The 25,000-nt window shown below is 42.3% G+C and overlaps 2 protein-coding genes across 2 annotated transcripts; both read right to left on the bottom strand.

The window, feature by feature from the left end:
* Positions 1–1,885: 1,885 nt before the first annotated feature.
* ccl19b (chemokine (C-C motif) ligand 19b) lies at positions 1,886–4,077 on the bottom strand. Its single transcript, XM_078286020.1, has 4 exons — positions 3,964–4,077; positions 2,477–2,597; positions 2,157–2,260; positions 1,886–1,989 (listed from the first exon to the last, which is right to left on the bottom strand). Exons 1-4 carry the CDS (start codon positions 4,019–4,021, stop codon positions 1,886–1,888), a joined length of 387 nt encoding a protein of 128 aa, XP_078142146.1. The 5' UTR covers positions 4,022–4,077.
* Positions 4,078–11,101: 7,024 nt separating this feature from the next.
* pigo (phosphatidylinositol glycan anchor biosynthesis, class O) lies at positions 11,102–23,219 on the bottom strand. The gene is made up of 11 exons (XM_071911655.2): positions 23,129–23,219; positions 21,481–21,959; positions 20,818–20,961; positions 19,884–20,007; positions 19,045–19,204; positions 18,379–18,561; positions 16,602–18,195; positions 16,240–16,443; positions 14,956–15,140; positions 13,863–13,933; positions 11,102–12,988 (listed from the first exon to the last, which is right to left on the bottom strand). Exons 2-11 carry the CDS (start codon positions 21,956–21,958, stop codon positions 12,859–12,861), a joined length of 3,273 nt encoding a protein of 1,090 aa, XP_071767756.1. The 5' UTR covers position 21,959; positions 23,129–23,219; the 3' UTR covers positions 11,102–12,858.
* Positions 23,220–25,000: the final 1,781 nt, after the last annotated feature.

The raw sequence follows: 25,000 nt of genomic DNA, 5'->3' as shown, positions 1-25,000 counted from the left end.
TAAAGGTAAAAAAAAAAAAAAAGATCAGCACTGTTGAGCTCAATGTAGCCTACAGAAGTACAGATGTTTTATCTTTATAAAGCTGCAGTGAGCAATCTAAGTACAAGTAATCCTAATGTGCCCCAGTGCTTTTACCATGTTTGAAATGTGTGTATGCCCCAAGGAAACAAACAAGCTCAATAACTGTAACTGTAATAACAACTGTAGCCGAGGTGTGAGAAGTCAGGAGTATCCTGAGTGCGGTCTGAATCAATTTACACTGGATTGAAAAGGCCCACAGGAGTATTGTCTGACCAGTATGTGGAGTATCTGTTTCTGTAGTAAAACATACTGCAGACTACAAAATACTGCAATGAAGATGATCACAGATACTGAATCTATTTTACCCCTGAGGAATCAAAGGCCCTTGAAAAATCATCAATACATACCGTATAGCCAAGTGAACTATGGAATTAACTTTGTTAATATTTGCAACATCATATTGATTGGATGACAAAAAAATCTGTATGTATTGTATTATTCAGTCAGATTGTGCAAAACCTGAGGCAACAATTGATGAGAAAAATGGCAGTGAGGTAGAAATGGCAAATTAATAATGTAGACACACAGACCATGGTAAAAATCAATGCATATTTAATGTTGTAAGAAAACAAACTTTTGTTACATAGAAAGTTGTTACAAAACAAAGCTTATTATTGGCTATTTTTTTTGTTTGCTGAAGAATATGTTGGTCATTAAATTGACTGACGCATATGATATTCAGGCCATGAAGTTCAGTAAACATTGGTGTCTGGCAGGTTTAGACTGAAACTCGGTGGTGGAACTTTGAAATGATGGGAGACCTGGGTGAAATGGTAGACTTTCTATAGATTCCCTGCTTAGTGTAGGCAGTCGAATGTCTACTTTGCCCTGAAGCAGTAAACTGAACCTATGGGCAGCATGTGGCATGTTGGGTCGGGAGACTAAAGTGCTAAAACCAGAGGAACTGGGTTCAAATCTTTGTGACAGCAGCTTATGTGTCCTTGAACAAGACACTGAATCTCTACCAGCTCCAGCAGTGCTGTTCTGTACCTGACCCTGACCTCTGACCTCACTGTGGAGGAGGGGGGGAGGATCAATAGAATATCACAAAAAAACAACAACAAAAAAGTAGGTTCAGGGTACAGACTTATGGTACGTTCAAACTACTAAAAGCTAACAAACGGTCTGGTGTACCGAGCTACATTGTCGCCAGCGGAGCAGCAAAGTGTTGCCCGGCTGGTCGATGGCGGTTCATGATGTCATCATGTTGTGTGCACCAACTGATAATGTCATACGGTCACATTTTCGGTTTTGTCTCGTTTTCATTTTATTTGGCAAATAACCGTTTTTCTAATTCATCAAGTAAGTAATAATAACGTAAATATAACGACCCTACGCTTCCTCCATTTTACACACTGGAGTTTGTAGCTTTGTGTCGCCGGCTTCCATTGAAAACAAATAACTTGCTGTTGCTTTGCAGCCCGTAATCTGAACGCACCATAAGGCTCGGTGCCTTTAAGGAGTCAAATACAGGAAAAGCTATTTGACGTTTTGAATCTTAATCTAGACATGGGAATCATCTGGTCTGATGATTTTGATTTTGATTTTGATTTTATTTATTTTATATAGAAATTTCAAAGCACAACAACTCAAAAGAGTATCATGACACAAAATCCCAGAGGATAGCACTTAAAAGCATTACTAAAAACATTTATTTCCAAAGTGGTCCTTGATGGAAACAAACAAACACAATACATAAAAAACAAACAGGTCGATGGAAACAAACAAATTACAAGATACACCTACTAGCCCTCCTTGCAACCCCACACCCATGGTTCAAACTCCCTCCCTTAGCAGTGAACCATCAACACTCCCCACAAAGCCGCCTTAACTTTTGTTTTAAAACTTTCCTGGTGCATGGTGGACGTCTACGGCATCTCAGTGTTTCTTTGAGAGTCTTCCTTTTTTCTAAAAAACAAACATAACACAAGGAAAACAGGGTAAATGTACCATCAGTATATTGTTGTAAATAAATTATATTTTTCTTGTATAACTCTATCATAAAAAGTTCTGTGCAATTAATCCCTCAATTGATTTTACAGAGACTGTATCACATTTGTAGCATACAACTTTACCTTTTCTCAATTCCCTTTTTTGCAGTCTCTTAATGAGTTTGGCCACCCAGTTATTTCCAGCAGCAGGTGGAACGCACAGTCTGATGTTCCTCTGAGTAATCAGCCTGTGACAGGGAAGCTGAAGTCAGACACACTTACACTGCACTCACAAAGTAATGAGACATATTCCAGCAAAATAGCAGTTCAAAACGTTATTATCCCGAGTGGGAAATTGTATGATATGATATATGAAAGACAGCTGTTCTTACATAAAATCTGGTAAATATAAGCTGTAAAATTAGGGGATGGTAGAAGATCCATAGTATGCCGATTTAACTTACACAGTGGCCGGTATCCTGCAGCCTCCGTCTGGTGTCTGAACGCTGTAGGACTTCACCAGTTTCGAGGAGAGCTTCTTATTGGTCGTTTTCAAGCAGCAGTCAACGGCCATATCTGTGTTTGCTGGCAAACGGACAAAAAAGCCATGAGGATCGAACCCCCTCTGCCTGTCTGTGTTCACCATCTGTAACACCGTCTCTCTGCGCATTCGTCACCGAGCCAAAATGTTCAGCATTGGAAGGATTTCTTTCAAAAGTCAGGTTTATTTATATAGACCTTCATCTCTCTCCAGCATGTCTCAAAGGGCTTTACATACCATATCATATTGCACACTCCCATTCACTCCTATGGGCAATTTAGAGGCTCCAATCCACCTGACCTGCATGTCTTTTGACCAAGGCTGGAAGTAACTAAATACATAGTTTATAAATATACATATATTTTATAAAGTCAGTAATTTTACTATTACTTAGGTAGGTTTTTACTGAAGAATTGTACTTTGCTACATTTTAAATCCCATCCATTACAGAGAACAAAAGTTGTGGCTCTTTATAAGCAACAGAAACTGGACACTCGTTAATTGGCCAATTGTGGAGCCATTTGCAGTGAAGGTCAGTCGGTTGAGGACTTTCTGTTTCTGCTCTTCATTTTGTAATTTCAAATTTTTCCAATTAAAAGAAGTTTGAACTCTGTCATCTCGTCATGGAAAATATCACAACTAACAATGTTCTCTTTTCTAAAAAGTAACTCAGTAACTTTTACTCTGAATACATTTTTTTTTTTTTTATACTTTTTCATTGTCATCATATCATTTCGTACATCTTAACCATGTTATGTAGCCTATGTAGTGATGACAACACGAGTAGGTGTGTCACCCAGTGATACATCATAATAACAATCAATCAATATGACAATAAATTAAGATAAATAATGACAATATTTACAGTGCAGGTTTAAATTATTACAGTATATTATGGTAATTTTGTAATCTGAATACATTTTAAATTAGCTACTTTTTACTTTTACTTCAGTAGACTTCAATACTTCAGTACCTTTACTTCTACTTAAGTAAAGTATCAGCAAGGTAACAGTAATTCTACTTGAGTAGAACACTCTAGCACTCTTTCCACCACTGGCTTTGACTGTGGGAGGAAACCCACGAAAACACGCAAACTCCACTCAGAAAGGACCAGGGCCGAGATTCAAACCCAGGACCTTCTTGCTGTGAGGTGACCACCGAGCCACTGTGAGATATACACTGTTAAAAAATACATCTGCTCTCACAAAATTTACCGCCGGCATGGAAGTTAAACTCTCAATGGAATATTCTTCGTAACTTTCAAGCTGCCTCAGGAACTTTTATTGCAAAGTTGTCACATTTTAGAGGGAATGTAATTATCTTGAATCTTTGAAATGTTTACACTGAGCATTCGGGTGACACATTGTCCCCCTAAATGGAAATACATTTATAGCATATACCAGATCCTACCTGCGGCGAGGTACCAGAGGACCGAAGCCAAGAGGAGAGCAGTCAACCGCACAGACATCCTGTCTTAGCTCCGCTAAGTGTGTCTTTCAAGCCTTTACGCCTTTACGATTGCTGGGACCCAATTGACTGGCCAGGTCCCGGCTCGCTGCTATATACCCTGCCAGGCATAAAACTTTCACTTTCACTCTCTCTGATATCAGGTAACAATTTCCCGTAAATTACGGTCATTAACCCACAGTTGGGATATGGCCAGAGGTTAAAGATAAGATTAGATATTATTTGTTGCATGTCACGCGCCCTCTGTCTGTGGGTGGTGCAAACGGCTGTGTGTGTGTGTGTGTGTGTGTGTAGGTGTGTGTGTGTGTGTGTGTGTGTGTGTGTAAACAGCACTGGTTAACATTCACCGGGGAAGTACCTAAGACTCACCTACAAGGGAGCTACAGTTACCATGAATAACACCTACAACACACTTATGTGTTTGTGTGTGTGTGTGTGCGTTTGTGTGCATGCCTGTGTGTGTGTGTGTGTGTGTGTGTGTGTGTGTGCGCTTGTATTTCTATGGGATCCTCACAAGGATGCAAATATGAATGAAATCCTCCACATTTTCCCGCTCCTCACTTCCTCAAGGGTCTAGTTTAGGGTTAGGGCTTGGTTTTGGGCTTAAGGCTAGATTTAGGATTAGGTTAGGCTAGGGAAAGGGTTAAGAATAAAGTTAAGGTTAAGATTAGATTATGGTTAGGACTTGAGGTTTAGAGTTTAGGTTAGGGTAAGGACTAAGGTTAAGCATGTATAGTAGAAAGGGTTAAGTTTAGGGTATGAATGTAGTCACTGAAGGTCCTCACAAGTATAGTAATACAAATATGTGCAGAGAACATATAACCTTACTGTGCGTTTACCAGATTTATCGTGTGCAACCCTCTCATAAGCACTCAAGCATTTAGTTTGCACACACTCCTTTGTGTGTTTTTCTCACCGTCTGGCAGCTCCACTGATGATCGACTGATACAAACTCGATGATGAAGTCGAACTTTCCAATGTGCTGCAAGACCTGAATGTCTCCACTTCTTTTATCAACTTAGCCACTAGACACTGTAAAGTTCCAGTGTGCGAATTATTGGAGTTACTCACAGTTTGTTGATGTCTTGATGTGTCCTTGTTAGTAGGCTTCATTACTCCAAATGAAAGTGACCTCAAATACATTCATAAAAACAAAATAGGCCTTTGCAAGTCAAGTGAAATCAAAAAGGGCAAACTCAAAATCTTCTTCTTTCTGTTAAGTATTCCTTTCTTTGCTTTTGTTTTCATTTACATTCTACTACTTTCTACATTTGCTGTTGAGAACTGTATCTCGACGGCGTCTTCCAGCTGCCACCTGCACACACTTGATTCAATAACTGGCTGGGGCGCCACAAGCCATTTGCTCCTATATTCAATTGTCAACCTTTCACCTATAGGTGGCATCATTGGTTTTTCACCTTGGCAAACTCGAAACAAAACAAAACTAGCTCTAACACAGGGTATAACAGTATTTACAGATGCTCCCTTTAGGTTGCCTATAGGACATAAAATCCAGAAAGTAAAAAAACATCAGCTGATCTGTGTATGCCTGCTATATGATCTAAGGTTATTTTATGAGCAATGATGAAGCAGTGAGTGATAAATGAGCTTTTCAGAAGTTAAATATATGCAGAGTGAACCTCAGTCTGCCCCCTTCCAGTTCATTTTCCTGTCCTCCTACTCATTTAAAAACAAGTGATCAAAGTGTTCAAAGCAGTGTAAGCTGTATTATTATTTTTGTAGAATACAAAGTGATGTGAAAATTTCCCCTGAGCAGCATCTGAACTCTGATTTATGTATAACTGCATATTGCATCGATAGAGCTGTTTTCTTTTTTTCTTTAATTTTCCATTCTGCTTCCCAACAAATAGTTCAACTCGACTTGCATGTCTAATCTTGTGCAACTGATAAAAATTCCTCGCCACCAATGCAGTGGCTTTTCAAAATGACACATGTCATTTAACGCCATTGTGTATTCTCTTTCACTTTCTACTCTTTCAAAATTTAATTTACCCGCTGCCAGTTCCTTGCTCTCATCTTTCGTGGGTAAACATCACATCAGGAACAAAAAGGATCTGGTACTTTCCTGGCAGGGGAGGAACGAGAAGGACATGCAGAAGAAATCCATCACAGGTTATATGAATACGAAAACGAAAACTTTATTGTCCACTTCATTGTCATGGAAATTTGTCTTTGGCCTCACCACATGAAAGACAAGACAATCATTACAAACATTGTAAACAGCACAGACAATAAAAGCAGTAAAAAATAATTACAGCTGACAGTGCAGGTGCGAAAAACAAAACATTTTAATAAATCCCAAGTCATTGACTCATTGAAACTACATTTCTAATTTAATGATACAAATTGTGAAGAGAGGGGGTATATATGCTGGTTTTAGTTTAAAATCTTTACTGCAAGAGGGACAAATTACCTTTAAAAACATTTTTATTGGCCCTCAGCGCCTCCCGGAAGGTAATAATTGGAATTCGTCATGTAATGGGTGAGGCTGATCAATAATCATTTCCTGATCTTTCTTTCTTGTATATAGCTTGTACAGGTCAGCTAGCTAACCTGTATATTGATTATGTATTTTAAATTGTAATCAATAATCAAGTAAGCCATGAGGGAAATTTGGTATGCAGACAGGATATTTATATATATTTATTTATGTATATATATTTATATTTACAAGTAGTAAAAATCCACAATAAAAACATATAATGAAAAACAATCAAACCACAGTAATCAGTAATCTACTACTATCTGTAAATTAAAAAAAACTAGTTTCAGTTACTTTTGGGTTACATCGTCCTGAGATGTGTAGACTGTGAAGCTAAAGGCAAATTCACAGATTGTAATTTTAATTGTGTTATTATCATCTACATCCATTATAACTCATCATTTCAAAATATGCTAAACAGTGTTTGTGGCTTCACAAAATCCAAACACCTCTTCTACTCGAAACATGACTGTCAATAATCCGATAATTTATCATCCATTTTCAAATAGTAATCTCATTTTGCAGCATTCCTCCTCATTCACGCAAAGCCAAATTTGCTGCTGCAAGGACTTCAACCAACAGTAAGCTGCTACATTAGCCTAATTAGATAGCAAACTGCACTGCTGAAGAGAAAAAACCTGAACTATAAACTATCAAATCAATAAAAGCCCTCATTGCCAAATTCAGCCGTATACATCACCAAAATGATTTAAGACAAGCAGCACCAGCACAAATCACGGCTCCATCAGAACAGCAAATAGAGCAGAAGAAACAAATAGCCCATAAAAACTATTTATGGCTTGTCCGTGTTCCCACAGATCAATTCTGTGATTTGTATTGTAAGCAACCTTTACTTGATAGGTTGAGTGTAAGCTTTGTTTAAATGTTGCCAGTGAAATAAAGAGTAAGAGAAGAAAAATGGTACTGCGAAGCATCAAAAAGCAATCTAATTTAGTTTATTCTGACAGTTTAGATTAAGGTCAACGCAGTGATGAGAATGGATGTTGCATGTTTTGTTGCAAATTGGGGCATTGGAAAAAATGACAAAAAGTTGAGACAAGCAGCGATGGGCTAAAGCCTTTCTACAAAATGTATTTCACCTCCTATCTACAGTAACTTATTTCTAACTTTTAAAACTTTCTACTTTTTGGGATTGTTGCTGTGAAGGATTCTGGCAGAAAGAAGGCTGCAGGGAAACACCTTGAGAGAGAGAGAGAGAGAGAGAGAGAGAGAGAGAGAGAGAGAGAGAGAGAGAGAGAGAGAGAGAGAGAGAGAGAGAGAGAGAGAGAGAGAGAGAGAGAGAGAGAGAGAGAGAGAGAGAGAGAGAGAGAGAGAGAGAGAGAGAGAGAGGACCTGAGAGAGAGAGAGAGAGAGGACCTGAGAGAGAGGGAGAGAGGGAGAGGGAGAACCTGAGAGAGAGGGAGAGAGAGAGGCAAAGAGAGAGAGAGAGAGAGATGGAGGGGGAGAGAGAGTGAGAGAGAGAGAGAACCTGATCAGCAGAAATATTCAGATCAGGAGGCTTTTTTAAAATCCTTTTTTACACCACACCTCCCACACACACACACACACACACACACACACACACATGCACACACACACACACATCACGACCTTATCCATCTCCCACCTGAATCTATCCTCACTTCCCACTCCCCAGTTTCTATTGGCAGTTTTTGGAGGCCGAGTTTGTCGACTCCCAGAGTTTGTTTGAGCCTCTCCATGTAATTGAGCCTCAGTTAGAAGTACTGCTAATGGCTGGTAATTATATTCCCATGAATTCACTCTGAGTACAGCCACAGTGTCCAGAGAATCTGTGTCCTATTCATTCTGATTTGAGAGCGATGACTGATTTGATGTTGGATTCCCTGTGGAGAGGCCGAGTTTTTCTCTCTGAGCCTGAAACACAACCGTCAGAGGATGATTTTCCATCCCCATTACATAAATTGCTCTAAATGTAATACTTGGGGCATGCCGAAATGCAGGGAATATTCACATAAGGGCTGCTCATGTGGTAATGATGAACAATTAAAGAACGACTGCTGCCTTGAATGAGAGCTTGGAAATCTGCGCTACAAACTCGTAGTCACCGTGTCATTTCACATCCAGAGCAATAAGAGATCCAACGCATCAAACAGCGTGTGGCAGTTTATTTATTCATGGATATCATGCAGTTTTCTTCAGCTGGGTTTGTGGGATTTACTGCCTGGTTGCTTTAAATAAAAAAAACAGATTTGCCTCCATCCTGGCTGTAGAGCAGATGCTTTGGCCAAAATTTTATTTGCATCCTAATCCTAAAAGAAGAAGAAATGTCGCAACTTTGTCTTTAAACCAAGGTGCATGAACTGGAAATATCTAGAAAAGGAAAAAATTCAGCTACTCTTGGAGGCCGATGGACGCTCTTCAAAAAACACTTTCATTGATGCAATAATTTTGTTAAAAATAAATTATTGCATCAATTCATGTTTTTTTGAAGAGCATCCAACGGCCTCCAAGAGTAGCTGATGTTTTTTCTTTTCTATCCTAATCTGAAAAGAAGATAAGAAGGTTTTAAATTACTTATCAGGCAAAAGTTGATGGCAGCAATGCAGTTTGGCATTCAGCCTTCTGTAATTGTATTTCAGTTTCAACACCAGATGGCAGTAGCCCTCATTCTGCTGCTTCTACTACACTGACCAGGTCTTAAAGCAATTTTCCCAAGAACTTGAGCTACTAAATGAATGGACAATATAAATAAATGAAAGTAGAGCGGAGAACACTCTCAAGGTCAGACATCATGTGCAAACTGCTTGGAGTGTGAGCAGTGATTCAACCAGGATTTTACAAATGATGAGTCTAATTCCAAATTCCACTTCCAAGCAACATCTAGTCTTACATAACCGCTGCTGAACATGAAAGTAAAACTAATTTCACAGGAAAATGTTAGAAAATTCGTATTCACTCTTATGCAGAAGCACCTTTAAAGATGCAAATCAGCAAATACCTGCACTAAAAAATAAAAATAAACACCATCCCACCTACTACGTTCCCCCAAAAAACTCACCCACTTATCCATCAATCCCTTCTTCCACCCAACCACACACCCAGTAGGTGTCTCTCCCATGGGTGAGGAAGAGTCGGGAGAGAAAAGAGAAAAGGGTAAGCATTAAAGACTTGAAAGGTGCATTAAGTACTGTCCCCATGGCACAAAATGACCATATCTGCATGGGGTTGAAGGGTTGATGATCAATACCAAAAACTCAACGATTACTTCGCCTGCATTCTACTGTGAAAATGTGACTTTTATATTTCTGTCACTTACAGGCCACCGTAAGCTGTGCCAGAGACCTAGGTAAAGGCAGATAGATTGACCCGCACACAGGGTCAATGAAAAAGGTTATAAATTCTCAACGGATAAGTACAAAAAACTAAATATATGTAAAGGAAACTCATTTAAAAGCTTGATTTCATTCTCAAAATCAGCTCAGCAAGTTTGACATTTTACTGAAATATATTCCAACGGCATTACGACAGCGCCAAGTCTTTCATTTGAGGCTTGGAAAGAGATAACAGCTTTTATTTTGACAGTTTTACTGTTGCAGCCCCATTCTCTCTGTGATCACAAAGTGTCTGTTGTAGGTTTAGTGTTATGAATTTAAAGTCAATAAAAGGAAATCATGTAGTTAAAATAATGATGCATCCGTCATCATTGTCATCATCATCTGTCAGCCTTCTTGCTGGAATACAAGAATTAGAATATTTTCATTGCAAAAAAGAAAAGTTTTATCTTATAAAGTCAGGCTGAAGCAAGCATCTAAAATTCCTTCAATCATTTTTTCCATTTGAATAATTGCGTAACTGGGAGGTTAATGATTTACAGAATTATGGGAACTGGAGATGTGGAAAGCCCCGGGGGGAATCATGAATAAAGCATCAGCGCCACGCCCCCCTTGACTGATAGGAGCTAAAAACTTATGGCTCCTTGACAGCACCCATCTCCTCCATCAAGCCCCGGGATCAATAATCCTCGTAAACAACAGGAGATTTAATACTTCTTTTACCATATAAATAGTTTGCACTGAAACAACAAACAAAAATAAACCTGAACTTGAAACTTAGATAGTTTTATAAGTAACAAATAGGAATAATCGGGATGTTTCGTACCTTTTTATCCCGATGAAAGAAAGAAAGAAAAAAGAAACGTCTGTCATGTACAAAATGTTTTATTACATTTTTTCACAGAATGTAAAATCAATTTAATTAATCAGTTATATATTAAACTTTTTTTTTTTTTAAACAAATGTGCCAACAGAATCAATGCACAGTCATCATCCATACAAGCAAAGCCGACTCCACCGCAGCACGCGCTCTGAAGACCGATCGCTCGCGCACAACAGCCTGAGGAACGCAGCACTATTGCATTGTGGTTAATTCAACCTGAGCTCCACATCCCTTCCAATTTCATGTAATTAGCTAATAAGCTTTAGCCTTAGCTGCTGACTACGACTACAGTACAGTAACACATCTTTCACCAGACACCGACTCGGACGTCCCGCGCGAAAATAATAAATTAACTGACAGTGTGTTCTGGAGGTCCCGCAGTTTTAATGACCCTGTCGACAGGATGACATCATACGAAAAAAGGCATTCGTTAAAGCTAGGCACCTAATTCCGTGGGAAAAGGTGTGTGAGGCCTAATTAAGACAAGTTCTTAATCTGTGATTAGAAAACATTACATCAGTGATTTACAAAAAAAAAGAAAATCTAAATTATAAATAGGCATTAGAATTATTAATCAAAACCTCAAGAACAACAACAGGAGAGATTAAGAACATGGAACAAAAATCCTGTTGTAATACTATATGAGTTGGCAGTAACCAGGAGCACTGATTATTTCAACAGCTTGAAAATACAAAACATTAAAAAAAAAATAAAAAAACAACAATGGAAAATTTCCTCCAGCAGACACTTTAGATGACAGACATGCAGTAATGCACTTGGATGGATTTAGCCTTGAGGGGCGAGACGGGCTTGCGAGTTTCATCACAGCACAGAACATGTGGTGGGGAGTTTGGCCTATAGTGGTTAAAGTGATCGTCCTGAAGCCGGAAAGTCGCAGGTTCGACTCCCGCAGCAGCTGATGTGTCCATCAACAACCAGCCAAAGTGTCCTTGAGTGAGACACTGAACCCCCAGCTGCTCGCTCGTTGTAAATCAGAGTGAGAGTCAGCTTAAATTACCTAAAAGGTGAATTTAAATGGGCGTGTCTGGTCTCTCTGTCCCAGCCAGAACGTTTCTCCATGGGGTCGTTGCTGTTCTATCAGGCTAAACTGTCAAATCGATCATTGTGCCGCACGTATGCGCTTGTCAGCTTCAGAAAATCACAACGGAATGTTAAAACGACAACAAAAAAACCCTCAAATATATTAAAGTCCCCATGAAATGAACTCCCATTACCTTTACTTCCTGGAAAACACAGCATCTTTCATGGTGACCTCATGCTGCACTAGGAGGCGTAAATATACATTTCTAACCAATAAAACCGCATCCCTTCCATCAAATAACATTCCCTTTCTCTCCCTGACTCATATTCCATTAGTTCAGACTTTTGAATGATCCCTCACTGCGTTATGTCCCGCCCCAACCTCCTGTTCAAATCAAATCCAGGAAGTAAAGATGTCATTTCATGGGGTCTTTAAAGTCAGTTTTGTTTACATGCTGAGGTTGTTACCCAGTAGCGGCTGGCTTGCAGCTAGTGTAAACATTTAGTTAACGTCTCAGTCAAACACTCTTCCCATCTTTATAAAGGAAAATCGTTTTGCTCTTCCTCAAATGCGTTTAACGTAGTTTTGACTGTTGCACTGTGAACAACTCGCAAGACTGTCTGGCTTGCAGGGCTTGGATGGACTCATCCATTGTTTAAAACTTTAGGAGAAACATTCAGCAATTTCCTATTGGCCTCTCTCTAATAACCAGATACGACCCCCATCAGCTGTGTGACGAGGTTCACGAGCTTATCACCTAAAACACTATAAAAATCCCTCAGTGGTTTGAATGTGTACCGAGTCCAGAGGCTCCGGGTTCAGTCAATCCACGGTTCAATGTGCTGACATCCCTCTGGCAGAAAAGGAGGCCGGCCTCAGAGTCAGTAGTGTACAATATAGCCCTCAGTAGAGTTAAGAGGCAACCTCACATCACATGTTTCTGTGGATCCTTATGATAGACACTAATGGCATTAATTTTTTTTTTTGTGAGGAGTCTTTATGAGAACTTCCCAGTGACCAGCGTGTCCGTCTTGTCTGTCCTCGTGTGGCACAGTGGGCTCTGGTGGGCTACGGCGGTAAAGCAGCAGTGCTGCCGCTACCTGGAGGCATCGGGGAGGAGTCTCTTAAACCAGCGGCCCACGGCCATGTCGACTCTCAACACTAAAGTGACGCCGACCAGCAGAAACACACTGCTCACCAGGAACCCCGAGGCCTCAAACATTAACCTGGAGGGAGAAAACAGAGGTGGCAGTTACAATTTTTCATCTCCAAAGTCCCACATTTTTCCCCAAATCTTAAACTATTGATTGGATTTGAAAATGTTAATTCTCTCCAATATGATGTATGCGGATAGTATGACTACATGTCAGTATGACAATGTGTCAACTACATGATGTCACTCTATAGCTCACCAACAACCAAATGCAACTCCATAAAATGTATTGTCATATGTTTATCAAGACTAAACAATATTTTTTCCATACTTCCATATCCAAAACATATTTGTGCAATTCCGACACTTTTCAAGAGTTATAAACTCTCAAATTTCCATTTTCCGTACTTTCTAAACCTTATTTATTTATTTAAAATTATTTCTATGGTTCATAACAGCCCACTACTAGTTTTTTTATAACGTGAGCAACTCTCTCCCAAAGCAGGAAACCAGAAAAGTGGTGAATCTGTCAAGTCAACTGGGAAGGATGATAAATATGAGCGAGAACAACACATTTGGTTCAGAAATTACAGAATGAAACCTATTTTGGCACAAGCTCTAAATTTAAAATCTTGAGGACATGAGATGGGAGAGAGCATGTTTACTTTCACAAATATTCACTGGACTGTGCTAGGCGATTACAGCAATAACAGATGAATTCATAAAAGATTTAGTGGTATTCCTCCTTTAAGGTAAGCATGTAGATATATCTTGCAGTGATCTAGTCGTTTACAAAAAGGCATCCACACGTTCGCTAATGTGCATTCAGTGAGCGGCCTGGGTGGGGACTAAGTGGTTAGCGTTTATACCGCGCTAATATCCATATCCTCAAAAGCCTTTACTGTCAGTGCGTTTGTGTGAGCTGGAAAATCCATTCAGGCACTTACTTGGGTGCGAAAACCTTCCACACCATTAGGTGTCTCCTGAGGATAGCAGCTGCACAGACTGATGCAAAGACCTGTGAAGATGGCAGAGATACTGAGTGAAGTGCTGCGATGTAGATACACATGGAAAGGCGAGGCTGAGACAAAAAAAAAAAACAGGAAAAGCGTACTAGAAGTGAACACACTGGTCCCTCTGCTCATAGATTCCCATCCAAACTAAGTGTTTTAAGATTGGTGATCAAAACTAACCTTGTGTAACCACACCTCCGTGTCAAAATGACAGAGGTTTGGAGAACTTATTGTCAGAAAATGTTGGATAACGAGACATTGCGGAGACAGAGGAAGCCATTCGATTGGCTCCCAGTTTGAAAACGCACACACCGACAAAACGGCACCTCTGGTTTGTTTTTCTGTCTGGGTAGAAACACTTTTACTTTTTTGTTTGGTTACGCCAACGATAAAAATGGATGAAAACTTCGACTTAAGACTCGCTTCTGTTTTGTCAGACGTATGCTCTCGACGTCAAACTGAGTCGATGGAGCCTACTTAGCTTGAAGACTGCTCCAATACAGGGATGTATTGCCGTGTTTACCAACAGGCTACAGTGAAAGTTTGATTTATCGACAGCCTGTGATGCATTACATGGGAGAGAGAAATGTATAGTTTTAGCAGTCTGTCCTCTCAGGTCAGTAATGGTGGAACAGTTAGCCGTTCTAAAGGCCAAAGGATTGATGCATTATGCTGTTAGAAGTTCAGAGAAAGACATGAAAATAATGAGTCAGGACTAGTTGCTAGTAGGACAACACACAGGTGAGCACCAGCGCCAGGCTCTCAATTTCTATTGGTTTGAAGCAGTTTGAAGCATGATGACAGCCCACAGCGCCCAACTGTTCTGCTTGAATTTCTCCAGACCTCTGTTAGTTTGAGACGGAAGTGTGGCGACAAGAGATTAGACCAAAACAGCCAGTAAATCGGTAACAATTGATAATTTTGTTCACTGTGCTAGTGAATTAGCCCACAAGCACCCGGATAACACTGTGTGCATCTATACAAACTGAGGGAATGCATTTTTTGGTTTTTGGTTTTTTGGATTTACCTGTGCTCCTTGGATAAAGAGGTAGCGTGTTGAGAGTTGTAGAAGAGCAGAGCCGAACTGCCGGGGGTTTTCTCTCAGTCTCATCTCCATCACAGCGTCCTCTCCTTCCTCCCCGCCTGCTCTTCCTCCCCGGCTCCCACGCACCTCGCACACCAGCGGCCAGAACAGGAGCAACGGACAACCCACTGAGGACGGAGAGACATGTACACATACACAGATCAGCAAGTTGACAATTTACATTTACGTTGCAGGGCGTTCAGCTGACACTCTTGTGAGCAGTTAGGGGTTCTTGAGCATGATGACACACAGCCATATTAGGGATCAAAACTGTTAGTAAGACCTTTTGGTTAGGGGACGGTCTCTCTATGTGCGGCCCCAAAAGGAATCAAAAATGTTTGCCGTTTCGTTGCCATGCTGTAACCATTGAGCACAACATCTTCATGCTAATCAACAGTATGTCGCAGGAAAGTGTCAATCTTGGTTTCTTTCAAGATTAAATGTATTCATAAGCACTTTTTTCTCGCGTTTTATCCTTTAAAAACAACAAGCAGGTGATTTGTGATGAGCCTCGATTAGCTCAGTGCTTTGACAAGGCGTGGCGGTCATGTCACATTTTGCTGTTTCAGTCTGTGGCTTCAATCAGGAAACTCCTGGCACAATAAAAAGGTTACTTTAGGCTATATATTCATTTATAGGCACAGAGCTGACAAGACATAAACTAGGCTACAGAGCAATTTAAGCCAGAAAAAGAATAAGAATAACAAAATTGATTTAAAATGAACTCATACTCTACATGCCATGACACTTTATGTACATATACGGCCATCTGTAGACCAGTGAATGTGAATATGGTGCATGTAGCTGTAAATTCACTTTTTAGTTATTATCTTATCTGCTTCTGTTTTCACATACCTAGCTCATCATTATTTTCTGCATATATTAATGATATTTTCATAATGGTTGCACTATTTCATACTTTATATATCCTGATATTTTATGTCCCATTATATTGCATACTTATTTGTATTTATTTGTAATGTTTGAGTAAGCAGTCGCGTCTGCTAGTACCATCTGTCTGTAATAACTATAAGCTACTATTACTTTATTTATTGCTTATTCTTATTCTATATTCCTATTCTACTTATCTTTTGTCACTGAATCCTATTACTTTTGCTGCAGCAGCAACCTAATTTCCCCACAGGGATCATTAAAAGTTTCATCTGATCTTACTCAAAAAACAGCATTTATTGCCGCTACTGTGTTAGTGTTAGTAAGGCTGGCTACCTGCAAACAGGATGTGTGAGGCGAAGGTGTTGAGTGTGACCAACAAGGCGGGCAGTACGGTGCCTGTGTGTCCACCAGGGAATCCCACGAAGGCGGCGCCCCACTGGATGGAGGGGAAGGTGGGCAGGTGACCAGTGGCGTGGAAGAACTGGGTGGCAGCCAGCGACCACAGCACCACTGGAGTCCAGGGAACATCAAACCCACCTGCAGGGGGAGAGAGAAACACAGAGAGGCGGGTGTCCAGTGTGACATTTCTTTTTTAAAGTAGAGAGAAGTTGTCATTATTGAAGATGAAAATTGGTGTTTGTGGAAAGAGGCAAACAAACCACAAAAGACATGATGGTCACTTATGAACATCTTACCAGAATGCGCTCCATCCAGGCCGTTGAGGGTCGTGGAGGAGGCGTGAATGTGCAGCAGCGCTCCCATCTCTAGCAGCAGCAGGAGGAAGGACAGAGCCATGCCCTCTGGGTGCAGCAGCAGCAGACCGATACCCAGCATGCCGCAGAACAGAAGCAAGGGGGCAGAGTAGACGGTTCCCAGTCCGTAGGCCTCCACGGCGGGCCTGTTGTCCGGCTCCGCATCCCCGGTCACTTCACCATCCTCCAAGGAGCGACGCATGCGCTGGTAGATCTGGGGAATGAGGTGGTGCAGCTCCGCTTGCGGGCTGATGCCGGTGCTCGCTCGGTAGCGGGGCGGGGGCAGAGACGAACCCCTGGCTGGAGCCGCAGCCCTGATCTTCACAAACACAGTGAGAGGGTCCATCCAGATCAGGAACAGCCCCAGTTCCAGGAGACAGAAGGCCGTCCTGGGGAGCGCCAGCTGGGCCAGGCTGATCAGCTCCGCCAGATTCCTAAAGCTGTCCTCTGGAGTGGCACTAACCGCCCAGTGGAGCCCCAGGCAGACTGACAGCAGCGGGAGGATCCAGCGGGCCGTGAACACCGTCCCACCTGAGGAGTTGAGGTTGCCATAGTGGCGGAGCCAGCGCCTCAGCAGGTAGGTCCACAGGCCCAGGGAGGCCAGAGAGAGGACATAGTGGAGGTTCTTCAGCTGGCTGTCCTGCAACCGGGAGAGGGGTGAGAGGAACAGGGATGGTTGGCAGTAGCCCTGCTCTTCCCGGCAGCCATGGAAGGAGAGGGAGAGGTAGAGGCTGCCCACCAGGAGTCCTAAACAGGCTAGCAGGGTGCTGCTTTCCTTCCTCACAGCCGAGGGGGACAGGACTGGGGAAGGCAGCAGCCCAGCAGGCCTCAGGGGGTCGTGGCTGGGGGGCAGCAGCAGGCCGTCCCAGTTGAGATGGATGGGAATATACAGACCCAGAGAGAACACCAGAAAGGTGACAACTCGGCCCTCGGCTATCACATAGCTGTCTGAGAGCAGGGAGGCACAGCGGAGGAGTGGCACCAAGAGAGGCGGGACAAGGAGGCAACGCAGCGCCAACCAACCGGCCCGCTTTGGAGCCTTAGATTCATTCCCCGCCGCAGCAGACGTCCTGGCTCGATGAGCCCTCCAGAGGAACAGCAGTTCAGAGCTGAGGGCAGCAGCTGCCAGGCACCAGGCTACCTCGATGTAGCCTTGGGTGAACAGCTGACCAGCAGCCACACAAACCCCCACCAATACTGCTGCCACAACAGGGGCCTTCAGTAGACCATTCTCCCTGATCAGCACACAGGACAGCTCAGAGAGGATGAAACACAGCAGGCAGGCAAACGCCAGGATGGCTAAACCTGTGGCCATCTTAAGTGGGCTGAAGCGGGCCCATGTAGCTCGGCAGGTGTCTCTGACAGAGGTGAGGTAGGCCTGCAGGGAGGCCGCCAGCTCCGGGGAGGGTGACCGACCCTCTCTAACAGCGGTGAGGTAGTCAGAGGAGAGGCGGGAGAATTCATCCTGCAGCTTGGAGAGGCTCACTGGTGGGATGTCTTTGGCCATGCCGGAGTAAGTCTCCAGGAAACGATTGACCTACAAAAACAGAACGGTCACATCAATAGGTCAGGTGAATTTAAGTGCACAAACCAGTCACGCATTCTCCCCAACATGCTTCAGGCTACGTATCAGATGTATCACAATGTGAAGTCTGTAGCTCTTTCTGTGGCCACAGTAAAATAAGAAATGTGCAAGGTGACTCTTCAGTGAGCAGAATACCTGTTTGGCGTTGATCCACAGCGCCTCCAGCTGGCTCAGACCTCCAACTGCAGCCTCTGTCTTGCCATGAGGGGGGAACAGGGGGAGGAGAACCTGTCCCACACTGCTGTAGGGGATGGGGACTCCCAGCAGCAGAGCCAGGGTGGGAACCAGGTCCGTCTGGGGGACGACGTCCGGTTCACTCTACAAACATTTGAGGAGACACAAACAGTACAACTTTAGGTTACAGTTTCCTTTATATGTGATTTAAAGGGATACTCTGACTTTTTGGGAGTTTGGCCCATTGGTCACCTTATCTAATATCTGACCAAATTGGAACTGAATCCAGCTCTAAGTAAACAGAATGTGAATTGAATTGGAATGACAGGAAACAGAATTGACTTCCATTGAATTCCATGAAATTCCACTGCTAAGAGAGTTTGTCTTGACTTGCTAAACATTTTAAATCAAACATTGTGAATCAAATAAAAAACAGTTCAACAAATCAAATACATTCAATCATAATGTATGGATTATAATTACATGTTATGCATCAAAATCCACCTTTTATACTTTTCTAGACTTTGCAGACCTGTGTAGAAACCACGTATTCCTCCCTTGTCAACATATTATTCCCTTCACATGACCATATCGAGCATATCTCAAAATGGCAACTGCTTCACTGACCTGGGACGGGGGTCCTGGGAAGAGAGGGGAAGGGCTATAGAGGAAGATGGCAGCGTCAGTCTCCTTCTGACTCTCTCCACCATGATCTCCAGTGTCGGTCATCCCATGGTCTCCCATCACCACCAGCAGGGTGTCGTTCTGCAGACGGTCGATCACAGACCTGGAGGAAAACGATGAACACAGACATGAGGAATCAAAAGAAACAGTAATTAGGGTTTATCCTACTCATTTTTTCTGTCAACTTATTGTTCAATGACTGTTCTAATCATTGGCGACTCAGACACAGAGATTATTTTGGTGCCAATCCTCTCGTCAGATATATTGGGTAAAATGACGGATGGGCCATCTCCCCCCAAAAGTAGTCATTTAACTGTAAATACTAGGGCTGGGAATCGATAAAAAAAAACAACGAATTAATCGCACAATTTTCTGTGATTGTTGATTGTTGATTGACCAAATTAATCACTAAATCCCCAAATTAATGTAGAATCAACACAAAGGAAGTATATTTGAATTCAAATACTATTGTTTAATGGCATCTCTTTAACTGAAAACACAGACTCTCCCCTGTGAACAACAGATCAGTCATTTCCATCAAAACCATCAAAATTCAGCTTGAAAGGCAGATTTCTTTATCTGCACGAACTGAAATAATAACAAAAGCTACATGTTCAAGTGGCAACTGAAACCTGAGCTGGTTAATTTAGTTTGTTTGCACATGGGGTTTATTTTGTTTCTGTAGTTCAGTTGTATTTGTGATATTGTCGTGTTCATTTCTCTGATAACCTGAAAATAAAATGACTGAAAGAAAGCTTGCAATAGCTTTAGTGCTGCCTGACCTGATGACCCCGTCCATCTGGGTGAGCTTGTCGGCCATGGCAGGGTGGTCAGGTCCAAACCGGTGGCCACAGTGATCCACGCCGAGGAAATGAGCAACCAGGACGTCCCAGTCTTCACCAACCACTGTGACCAGAGAGAAGTGACAGAGGGAGAGATGTGAGGCACAAGTCCGCCATGAATACAGACCATGAAGAGTCTTCCATACATAAATATATTTGTGGTGGCCCTCAATACGCTTCTCAGAGCTTGTGGGAAATATTGGCATGTACTACTACTGATGTGTGTAGCATTATGTGTTCTTGTGCAGCTCAGTAGTTATGGTGCGTTCAGATTACGGGCTACAAAGCAACAGCAAGTCATTCATTTTCAAAGGAAGCTGGCGACACAAAGCTACAAACTCCTGAGTGTAAAATATAGCAGCGTGTCGGGCGAGCGCAGCTACAAACTGAAGTTCAGCTGCTTCAACATTTTTCCACACTTTCCAACTTTTTGCCATGATGACGGTGAAGCGCGAACCAATCAGAGTACAGGGATGGTAGGGTAGGCCAGTTATATTTATTTTATTACATAATAAAGTAAATATAACTTGATTAATTAGGTCAATTAACAAGAACGATTATTTGCCAAATAAAATAAAAACAAGACAGTATGACATTATTATGTAGTTGATGACATCATGAACTGTCAGCGACCACCCAGCAACATTTTTCTGCTCCGTTGGCGACAGTGTAGCTTGTTACACCAGTTTTGTAGCTTTTGTAGCCTGCAATCTGAACGCACCATTAGAGTATTGCACAAACACTGCCAGGAGTTAGAGGGTCCTTAACCACTGTGGCTACGCGGGCTAAAAATATACAGTATATGCACTCATGTTATATAGTAAGGTATTTTGGCTAAAAGCGTGCGCCAAACAGCACAGGTGATGGTACATACTGGTGGAGTAGAGGTGCTGCAGGATCCCGTTGTCCACAGTGTGCAGATCCTTCACATTGAAGGAAGGGAAGGGCAGAGAGCGGTAGAACTTCTTGGGAAACAGACTTTCCCAAGTATCGTCACCCATGAACACCACCCGCTTCCCTGTGAAGAGGATGCAGAAAGTCAGACAGACATTCATTTAAATTCAAAGAGCAGAACCAGGGTGACGACTGCACACATTTTTTTTAATTTCAGAATTCCATACTTTTTCCACTCCTTAATTTCTAGACTGGAATAGCTACTGCTATTGTTGCTTCAGACTGTGATTCTTATATTCACTCCTGTGATTTGTAACTTTTATTGTCTGTAATTTGCTACATGTTGCCTGTCTGTTAACATGTTAATTGTAAAATAGATTTTTAGTCTTAACAAGGCTTTTCCTGGTTAAATAAAGGTTAAATAAAAATACAAATAATGCCTTATAACTCTCTAGATGTAGATTATTCTTCACAACAAGTATCACAATATGTGGGAAGGCAAAAACACCACAAATTGTGTATTCATCAGGAGAGAACCGCAATTTTTGCCCACACTTTTCCAAATCCATACTTCCCAGACTATCCAGACGTGTGTAGGAATCACACTTCGGATCTCACTGTCACCCACTCAACGACTGCTCACCTATTTGCCCAAGCTGGTGAATGAGGTTGTCCTCCAAGATGGCGCTGGAGGCAAAGTTATTCCCAACATCGATGAAGGTGGGCAGGGAGCCGGTGGTGAAGCCCTTGATCCTCTGCATGGTGGTCGTAGGCGGGTCGGCGCGGAAGGGGTACAGGCGGCTGTGGGACGGCCGCGACGAGGCCGTCTCCTCCAGCACGGGCAGCTTGTTCTCGTAAGGCCGGGGCGTGGCTTTGGCGGGGTCGAAGCGGGCAAAGTCGATCTTCAGGGCGTCGATGATGAGGAGGACAGCCCTGCGGAAGCGCGGCTTGACGTGGCAGAAGTCGCCCCGCTCTTCCCCGGGGTGGAGCACGTCTCTGCAGGTACTGGTCCTGTTCACCTCCAGCCGCACCAGCAGGAAGCCGCCCACAAACAGGTAGATGCCGATGTAGAAGACCGCACACATCCAGAGGAGCAGGGACAGCACCGGGAGCCTATTCATCCTGGGAACAGATGACAATATACAGTTAACATTAAAGGATGTAGATGGCAGCTGCAGCATCTAATCACTCAAACAGCTACAGTCAAACACACGTTTCATTCAGAGGTAATGCTTCTTACAGTCAAACCCATTTTAGAGGCAATGCTACAGTCAAACACACACATTTTAGAGGCAATGCTACAGTCAAACACACACACATTTTAGAGGCAATACTACAGTCAAACACACACACATTTTAGAGGCCATGCTACAGTCAAACACACACACATTTTAGAGGCCATGCTACAGTCAAACACACATTCTAGAGGCAATGCTACAGTCAAACACACACACATTTTAAAGGCAATGCTACAGTCAAACACACACATTTTAGAGGCAATGCTACAGTCAAACACACATTCCAGAGGCAATGCTACAGTCAAACACACACACATTTTAGAGGCCATGCTACAGTCAAACACACATTCTAGAGGCAATGCTACAGTCAAACACACACACATTTTAGAGGCCATGCTACAGTCAAACACACATTCTAGAGGCAATGCTACAGTCAAACACACACACATTTTAGAGGCAATGCTACAGTCAAACACACATTTTAGAGGCAATGCTACAGTCAAACACACATTCCAGAGGCAATGCTACAGTCAAACACACACACATTTTAGAGGCAATACTACAGTCAAACACACACACATTTTAGAGGCCACGCTACAGTCAAACACACATTCTAGAGGCAATGCTACAGTTAAACACACATTTTAAAGGCAATGCTACAGTCAAACACACACACATTTTAAAAGCCATGCTACAGTCAAACACACATTTCATTCAGCATGCTGCTTACAGTCAAACACACATTTCACAGGCAATGCTACGGTCAAACACACACACGTTTCATTCAATGCTGACAGTGCGGGCAGAAGAAGCCACACTTCTCTCACACTACCTTCAGTAAAGAGTCTAAGCAACAGCTGTCGTTTCTTAACACATACAACAATGAATGCTAATGCTGGTCGGTGTTTTCGGCAAATACCTCGTGTTCAGCATTAATCCATAAACTCGGGACAGTGTCCAGGACGTGACAGGTAATATTAACTAACGCCAGGGAAGAGATCGGCTTCGTTAGTAACCGCCGTTAGCCGCAGCTAGCTCCTCGCTGTTACTGACCTTGTAGCAGTCGTTTTTGTCCTCTCTTGGCCGGCGGCGGGCGGTAATGTGTGTGTTCACAACACCAGGCAGTGCGACAGGTGCCTCAGGTAAACACAGAGCCGTACCGCGCCCCGCTCACCTTCATTGGGACTCCAGCACAATGAGATTAGATGGCTAGAGATAGCTAGGAACTTCTACACGCATGGAAATCGGCGGAAACTCGGCGGCGGACGCGTTTCGCTGTAACACCGGGTCGGAGAGGGTCGTTTATCCCTCAGCGCTGTCTGACAGGCGGAGAGCTGCGGTACCATGTGCAACTGGTTAACTCCTCCCCTGAAAATACGGAAAGATAAAATTAGGGGACATAGAGTTATCTGGCAGGACTTTACTACATAGATCATCTGGAACTATCTGGAAAAAACTATTAAGAAACAGCTGGAAGACAGACTAATATAAAGCCAACAGCAGTTTTGCTACTTAAAGTTATCCAGCAGTGGAGGGGCTTTGGCTGTGGTGTCTGTAAGACAGCGTGCAGGGCTGAAATCATCTTTGAGGGCAGAGAGGAGGAAGACGCAAAGAGCTCTCACTCTGTCACTATTTCAATGACTACAACTCATGAGAAAGGGTTAACGCCCACATTTGCAGATCGGAGAATGGGCCGTTTTTTGGGTTTTTTTTACCAATGAGTAACTAAACTCCTAATTTACGATCTTTGCTCTGTGACATGCGCACTGGCTCTTACGACCAGTGCCACCAGAGCATATTTGGTGCCACTCAAGGAGATTCACTGCCAACAAAGATATTAACCATGAGAAGATAGAAATCAGTTGAAGAGAGTATATTGAGTGAACCAAGAAAGGGATTAAATTTCGACATCAAAACAGTCAAAAAAGTTTTGAGAGTTTTTGTTGTTTTATTGCAATGACCTTAATTGGAGCCTGTATTTAACAATATTATCTATTCAAAATGACTATTATGATCAATTGAATGTGATTAATATTCGTGAAAAATGATTTAGCAGCCTATTTGTCAATAGTTATGATGATGTTCTGAGGAACAAATGCGACCAGCAGGGAAATTTTTTTACACCTAATAGTTATGTATATCCACATAAAACGTGAGATGAAACAAAAAGCAGACTGTGTACAGACGACTCTATACTACCAAGACCATTTCAAGTTTGACCCACTCATTCTCGTTGGGTCAAGGACATGGTCTCATGCCTAAAACTTTAGATTAGATTTACCCTGGGGGGGTTTCTGGCATTTGTGAATAGATGGTTTTTTGTTGTTGTTGTTGTTGTTGTTTTCCCTACCATATTAACAGGTATTTCTCTTGGCAGTACTCCCATACTGCTGATGTACAGACTCCTACATTTAAAGCTGCTTTGTAAACACTAAATACTATTTTTTGATCAACCTAATTTTTATTGATCAACCTAACAGAGGGGAGTGGGGTGGAGGGAACACTGTCACTATTGACTGTGATATTGATTTGTTATGTTGGCTATGTGGGGGGGGAAAAACTAAATAAAAAAACGTGTTGAAAAGTTTGACCTTTGTGTATTTTAAGTAGGTGACGCCCAGAGTTACTTGATAATTTATTTCTGTCGTTATGCGGCAGCAGTGACATTTAACAAAGTGTGTGCTGTATGTGCGTATGAATTTACCCAGAAAAACGTATTCCTGCTGTTCCCTTTGTCACGGTGGTGAAGTCACAGATGATTACATGGTAGAGCCGCTGACTGGTCTGTTTTCATACTTTATTATGATTAATTTGTCAGGACTTTACTGCAGCATGAGAAACTCCCACCGTGGTGAGTCGAGTTGACTTCATTAACCAGCGAAGTGGAAATGGCCATAATTTAACACTAATTTCATGACAGTTTGC

This window comes from Centroberyx gerrardi, chromosome 2 (assembly GCF_048128805.1).
Source record: "Centroberyx gerrardi isolate f3 chromosome 2, fCenGer3.hap1.cur.20231027, whole genome shotgun sequence".
NCBI classification, from domain to species: domain Eukaryota; kingdom Metazoa; phylum Chordata; class Actinopteri; order Beryciformes; family Berycidae; genus Centroberyx; species Centroberyx gerrardi.
The sequence above is the reverse complement of the archived record's forward strand: the minus strand, read 5'-3'. Positions and strand labels throughout refer to the sequence as shown.